The 7,500-nt window shown below is 49.1% G+C and overlaps 2 protein-coding genes across 3 annotated transcripts in view; both read right to left on the bottom strand.

The window, feature by feature from the left end:
* LOC125954979 (actin-binding LIM protein 3) overlaps positions 1-7,500 on the bottom strand; it is a 30,558-nt gene that overhangs the window by 10,146 nt on the left and 12,912 nt on the right. The window lies entirely within an intron of this gene.
* On the bottom strand, positions 2,039-3,791 carry LOC125955091 (uncharacterized). Its single transcript, XM_049685947.1, has one exon. The coding sequence runs from the start codon at positions 2,634-2,636 to the stop codon at positions 2,046-2,048; it is 591 nt and encodes a 196-aa protein (XP_049541904.1). The 5' UTR covers positions 2,637-3,791; the 3' UTR covers positions 2,039-2,045.

Consider the following 7,500-nt stretch of genomic DNA (forward strand, 5'->3'; position numbering starts at 1 on the left):
CCGCGTAAGGAAATTCGATGGTGCTAGTGTTGGTGGAGAGATAAAAAAAAACTCACCCACGAGCGAAACTTTGCTTCACTGATGGTGATATGACCCCGCGTAGAATGAATCTGGTAAGTTTGAAACATGCCACGTGACACCGGCACCGTGGCACGTGTTCGTGAGACGTATTGGACGACTCTTTGAGTTAGGGCTATTATTCGGCGCCAGATGTACGTGCCAGCGTCAAGTCCCGCATGGCATGTGATTGTCGCGCTACATTGTGAATCGGTACGAGCGAACAAGCGTTTGATCGATGCCCAGAGCCGTGACTATTTCGGTGAACTTGACTTTGGTCCGGCGCTCGATGAGCAATGTTTTTTTTGGCGGACAAGCGCCACTTTGCACTTCGATCTTTGCGCTTTTGCGGTGTCGCCAGGCGAACGTTGCGAGTTGCACTATGCACTAGAGGATACAATATCAAACCATAGGGAGGCAGGTTGCTGTCGTTGGTTTCACGCAAGCAAACCACCGTTCGGAAGCAACGTAAACCAGCACCCTCGACGAGCGAGGTAAATGATAAAACCGAACCACAAATGAGTATCGCCATGAACACCATTTAGCACCTCCTCCCCGCGTGCCGCTGGTTACGTCGTTACGTGATTCACTCAACATTAGCCACAATCCCTGCTGTCCGTGGGCCAGTTCGGGGTGTGAATCGAAACCGCAGAGCGAACAAGTACTCTTCCCCATGCCGCGTTTGTTGGGACACGATCGCACCACGATGGCGGTTTCTAGAAGCCGAAAGGTATCAATACCTTAAGATGTGGCAGCGGTTTTACATCAATTTCATGTACGATTTCAATCTTTTGTAGTTTTATTGAGCGAATTCGAATACCCTCACAGAAAAACGCAGAGCTTTAGGTCCCATTAGATACGTGCTACTGAGTCTGCTGTCCTCGATACGGTGGCCCACCCCGTACTCCGATTTTGGTGTTGTTTCCGGGAGCTAGTGATGCAGCAGTAGCTTCAGCGGTAGCATTAGCTGTAACATTACCTTCGTCCATTCGGCGCATTCCGTACGCAATCATAGAACCCTGTCCTAGTCCCTGGTGCATCATGTCCTGTCTATCTTGTTCTTTTATGTCATGATGTTGTATCTGATCAGCGCCGGGGCGGAGTGGGCCCAATACTGGAGAGTAGTTCACGATGATTGTCTCTTCGAAACTAGCAGATTCCAGTAACGAATCCTCGTCTTCTATTTCCTCGACTAGCGGCGACATTTCGGATGGTTGTGTCGAGTTCGATTTTTGTCCATCCACATTCACCGAAAAGGCATGCACATACGCGTCATCGTCGGTACCATTGGTGGCCGTTGTGCTATTGGCGATCGTGGTGTTATTAGAAGTCGTTGGTGGTGCTACATTGATTAATGTTGGGATCACTTTCTTAGGCTGATTGTAGGCCCAGTCGGACCCTGGCTCGAAACCAGAGATGCTACAAACCACAAAGCTACAGTAGAACATCACCACCGCGATAAAATTCGATGTTGATGAGGTCATTATTGCTGCTACCTCTTGGCTATGGCTCTCAGAACTACCCTGATTTCACGCGATATATCTATTCAGTGTGATCGATTGCTGTTGACTACTGAAGCAGTTCGCCAGAACATGAAATTTTATATTGGCGCCCGATGCCGGGGACCACTTAATTCACTATTAATAGCGTGTGTATTTCATACAGAGCTGATTTTTTCCAAAATTAGGCCATAGTAATGCCATATTCAGCAAATTATAAGCACATTAACAAAACGTGTGATCTCTCATCCCGATGAGTCATTCGATCAAGGCTCGTGATGTGGAACAACAGAAATAGAAACTTTCCACGTGAAACAACCCTGGCCCGTTGTAGCGACCGGGTCAAAACGACCCATAAAATCGTCTTAAAACGACCAATAAAATACGTAAGGCTTCAGATAGCTTCAGCAAAACACGATCTTTTGTAGCTTTATTGTTCGAATACAAATACCCTGAAAGCGAGGAGCTCTAGCTTTTAGTACACACACGTTACTCAGTCCTCGGTCCCCGATACGGTGGCATGCGCTGTACTCCGGTGTTATCTTCGGAAACTTCAGTGGTAGCATTAGGTGTAACATTACCGCCACCCAGTCGTCGGTTCCCGGGCTCAATAATGGTACCACGCGCTAGTCCTTGTTGCATCATGTCCTGTCTATCATGTTCTTGTATGTCGTGATGTTGCACCTGAACGATGGCGGGACCGAGTGGGCCAAATGCTGGAGAATCGTTAACGATGATCGTCTCTTCGCTTCTACCACCCTCCAGCGACAAATCCTCACCTTTTACACCCTCGATTAGAGTTGGCACTGTGGAAGGTTCTGTCGAGTTCTGCTGATCAACACTCTCCGAAGAGGCATGCACTTCCGCCTGATTGTCGGTGCCATTGGTGACCGTGGTGTCATTGGAGGTCTGGGTGGTATCATTGGAGGTCGCGCTCACTGGAACGTTTGGTACCAGGGAGTAGATCTTATCGGACCACATCCCCATATCGGGCCTCGTATCGGACCCAGTGAGACTACCAATCACAAAGCTACAGTGGAGCATCACCACCGCGATAAAAATCGATGTTGTAGAGGTCATCGTAGCTGCTACCTCTTGGCTCAAAAAACTATCCCGCTTGCAAGCAATATCTCTATCCAGTATGATCGATTGTCGTTGACTACTGAAGCAGATCGCGCAATGATGGAATTTTATATTAGCGCCCGATGCCGGGGACCACTTAATTCACTATTAATGGCGTTTATCGTGGTAACGAAATGTCACATTCGCCAAATTATAAGCTCATTAATAATCCGCGAGAAACCACACGATCACTTATCACGCGATAAGGCATACGCTCAAGCGCACCAATTGGTGGTTCCAAAAAGGGGAACTTTGCACGTGAAAATAGACGATTCGCGCACAAATTCGAGACGATTCGTCTCGCCTAGTTCGCTGACGATCTTCACCAGTTAATCATGTCGCGAACCGATCAAAAAAGGCATCTCTGGTAAGTTGAACTGTGAATCAGTGTTTCAATAACTAAGCAAACACATACAGACACAAAAATGAGAGCAGAGGTTAGTGAAGGTTAGTGTAGCGAAGATCACGCTGCAACGCTCACCACCGGTGATCGTGGTGGATCGGAAGGAGGGTGATCAAACGTGGATAAATAAATAACACCGAGCCATGGCTAGATACCACGAAAAGGTTCGTTGTTAGGATAGTATTCTGCAAACGTTTTCCGTTTGCGTGCGCGTGAAAGGCACTTGCGTTCAAATCAATCCAACGTCGGGGGCCACTGGCCGTTGGCCCCCGCGGTCAGAACAATCCTCTGGAGAAATTTGAGCTGCAACCATCAAGGGGCAATCACGTTCAATGTGGCCGGTTCTCTGTAGTTGCCTGCCGGTCTACCCCTTCACCGGCAAAAGCAGCAACATAATTGCTGAGTGGATACGTCCCACCAGACCGCCGACCATCAGTTGGAGAAAAGTGCTTTCCAGTCGGCCACAGATTGTGTATTCCTGTGGGCGGAGTGAGTGGAGCACTATGGGGGAGAGGGAGAGGAGCGGTTCAGACTCACTGGCGCGTTTATTTATTTGACCTTTAAAAAGGGGTCTTCCGAATACTTAAGCCAACCCATCATCCACCCTCCACGAACTGGGTGAGTGAGCGAACCGGAGCAACATCAGCAACAGCATCAGCAGCAGCATGATCTAATCGAAACGAGGCAAAGCGTTTGCACGAGAGCTGCATCGCCCACCGCGTATAAGACTGAGGGGTGGGACTTCGCCTCTGCAAAATGTAAAACATCCCCGTAGAAAGATGGTTTCACCAGAACAGAACAGACCATGACTGCATCATCATCCAGCGCGCCTTCATCATTCCCGAGACACACAAATGTCACGCTCAGAACACAACATGTCGATCGTTCATACATGGCATCGTCGTCTGCGTAGCATAAGCAAGATGAATTCATTAAAGGCACAACATGACGCGCCGGCACGCAGAAAAATTCAAAACATACTTATCCGTATCCTTCGCGGTCATATCGCGGTTGTTGACAGTGCACTGAACACTGTGAGCCGACGCGGTGGGACCAACAGAACAAAAACAACGAGCTCTTCTGCTGCAAACCAAAGGGCCCCCCCTGGGCCAGGAGATTACCAGAACGAATAATATTATCATAATCAACAGAAAGGGGGTGTGTTTCGATTGAACCGCGATCGCGCGGTTGAGCATCACCACACGATCGAGGAGAGATGCGATGGCGCGCACATTGAGGAGGCGTCGATGATGGCCACGTTAGACTATGCGAGGCACAGCGAGCTACTAAGACAGGGTGGGTTTTATTGTCAAAACAATGGGCATTTGTTTATGATAAAACCATGCTGGCACCACGATTTCTCAGTGGCACAGCACAGACACCCAACTGTAATGGCCATTTCCTGTCGGGATGGCCTGCTTGTCAATGCGCATAACGAACGGACACAGAGACGAGGTGAATCCCCGACAACGCGCCTCGTATGATGGATTTAGGTTATCATTACATGATTAATGCATGATCGGGGGTTCCAAGCGACCAAGGGGAACACCAACACGCAGGCAGCGCTTTGACAAAACATTGTAAAAAAAAAGAGTCCCAACTGCACTTAACATACTTGTCGCGATTGAAACAGCGGCCGTGCTCCATCGCCAGGAATTCGTGATGGCATTTACCCGAGCCAAAACCACCATCGATGTCCCGCTGATTTCGTGTTTACATTCTGGGGCCAACTGAAAGGCGCTGGGCCGCGACTCCCTATCAGTGATTGCGGGCAGGCCTTCCCGGTGCTGCTGTTATTACTACTCCGATCGCAGCTCAGCTTTCCAGAGAGGGGTGAGGGTTTGATGATGGATAAACTGATAAGCATGCTCACGTTCGCTCGCTCGCTAGGCCAGGCCCGGCCCGGTAGATCCAGCGGTCATGCTCCAGCGTTATAGACCAACCCGACACCAAGGAGTAGAATGTCGTGATGGAATTTACTGCACCTTATCATGCCGCCGGTCTTTAATCTTTCTGCCACCGACCAACCTCCCCTCCCCCCCCAAACGACTATCAAGTGGGTCCATTTCTGTCCGGTGCGGTGCTCCAGCAATTTCTTCTTCTTCTTCTTCTTCTTCTTCTTCTTCTTCTTCTTCTTCTTCTTCTTCTTCTTCTTCTTCTTCTTCTTCTTCTTCTTCTTCTTCTTCTTCTTCTTCTTCTTCTTCTTCGCTTTCTTATTGGACACCTTATCGGCTGTAATCTTCCTGAGAGTCTTCGCAGGAGGACCTATAAATGGTGGTTTCACGGTTCTGCACTCGACTCGATAAGAACTAGCAACGAAGCGGCGACCGCACACGCTGACCTTTGAACACGGCACCCAGCGCCCACAGCGAACACAACAACCGAACGACCGGTGGCCGCGTCCTGCCAGACAGATAAAGTCAAAAGGTGTCGTTTGTCGACATTTTTTGTGGCCCCCACCACCCAGCCCTCAAGTCAAGTCAAGGCAAGACACAAGACTGCTTTTCGGAGACATTCGAAAGGTGTAAGGCATTAAATTCAATAAAGTTCATTGAATCTCCAGACCCAGACCAAATTAGGTAATGGAGAGAATCGGGCACAGCTCGGTCGCAAAAGTTGTTGATTAATTTACCCCGCGAGATTCTTCCTCTCCCAAACCAACCTGCATCACCACCTTCGGCTTACGGTGTTCATGAGCGTCTTTGCGGGTCCTTAACGGGCTGTGGAAATGAATGCAAATTTTATACCCCCAGCAACGATTTCTGCTGCGCCTGTTCCTTCAGCTATGTCTGAACGCGAAATAAGAGGCTATTTATGGCTCGTTTTAAAGGATGAAGGTATCCGGGGATCCGTAGCACATGGGCGCAACGCAGTCGTCATAAATCTTCATGTGAGCGAGCATCAAATCGAGACGAATTGCAATTTGCTGCTGCTTCCCGAAGAGAACAGTTAATGACAAATCATGGTGACGACGCTTGGTGCACCTGATCACGTTAACCTCCCAAAAGGGGGGGGGAAGGCTAGAAGATGGATCGAGACAAATTGCAATTATCAATTAATGATTCAATTCACCATTGCTGCCTTCTTCCCGAGTGAACAAAAGGTCTGTGTGGTCCTTTTTTTCCCTTGTCATTCAACGCATTATCTGCCGGGGGGGGGACACGTTTCCCAGTGTACGGGGAATTCAATCGAGACGACCTCGCGGAACACGGGAAGCGGAGAGTGCAGGCAAAGAAAAGATAACACAACACAAGGACCGCCTGAGACCTTTCCCACAGCTGACCAAATATTGTTGCATCAAACAATGTTGTTGATGCACCGGAGCAAGGTCCCGCGCGCCATGCTGACCAACTGAGGAGCTGCTGCTCAACACTCAATTCATCTCACCTGCGGCACAACAGTAATGCGGACGTCTTCAATTAACACGTGACAATACAAGGCGGAACCAACGCGTAGGCCGTTAGTAGTGCCCCTTATAGCAACCCCTACTCCATTCTGATGATCAAGAGTTTCGTGGCCGGTGAGCTGGAATCAACAAAAATCCGTTGTGCTCCCTGGAGTGTGTTTACTCGAATGGTCTTTTTTGGAAGCTGGTCCTCTTGAGTGCGCTGCAAACGAAGAGAACAAAGTTGTCCAAACCGCTTGACATAAGCTACGGGGTCAAGAATTCATAAATCAAAACAGACATTTCATTCCTTCAAAAAAGGCCTTTTGAAGAGCGTTAAAGCCTTTCGTCGAATGCTCAAACTGCTCAACTGAAAAAAGCCGATCAACACGCGGTTTGATGGGGCGTTCGTTTGGAATCGCCCTAAAAATGCCTCGAACATTCGGAATCGTCCCATCGAACGCTTCGAAGGGTTAATCGAATGGGTCGATGGGATGCATTGAAACAGGCTCTTAACACACGCACGCACGGTGACACACAGTGACGCGCTGATAACGCGCGCGCGATGGCTGGCCCGGGGCCACGCAATCGCGTTTGACAAATGGGAACAAACCAACCCAGCAGCAAGGCAGCGAACGCACATCATTCGAATAGCCGCCATTGTCGCCATACCTCATCATCATCATCATCATCATCATCATCGTGCTGATCGTCGACCTAGATACTTGTCTACCGTGGCAAGAATATTTCTTTTTTTTTAGTGTGTTCTTCACTGTCATGCAAAACCGCGTGCGAAACGCGAAAAGCAAAACCGAAACATAACACGACTCCTCTCTCTCTCTCTTCGTGTTGCTGTACTCATTCCGGTTTTGTCGAAGGAAGCAGCGAGCAGACCAGCACTGGTGTCACGATATCCGCGGTGCCATGTTGGCCCGCAGAAGGATTGCGTCACCGCGCTCGTCGGCGAGTGTTGTTGGTGACGACACTCTTTCACGTTAAATGGGGTTTATGCTCTTTTCCGTAATCCATTTCGG

The sequence above is a fragment of the Anopheles darlingi genome, chromosome 3, assembly GCF_943734745.1.
Source record: "Anopheles darlingi chromosome 3, idAnoDarlMG_H_01, whole genome shotgun sequence".
In the NCBI taxonomy this organism is placed as follows: domain Eukaryota; kingdom Metazoa; phylum Arthropoda; class Insecta; order Diptera; family Culicidae; genus Anopheles; species Anopheles darlingi.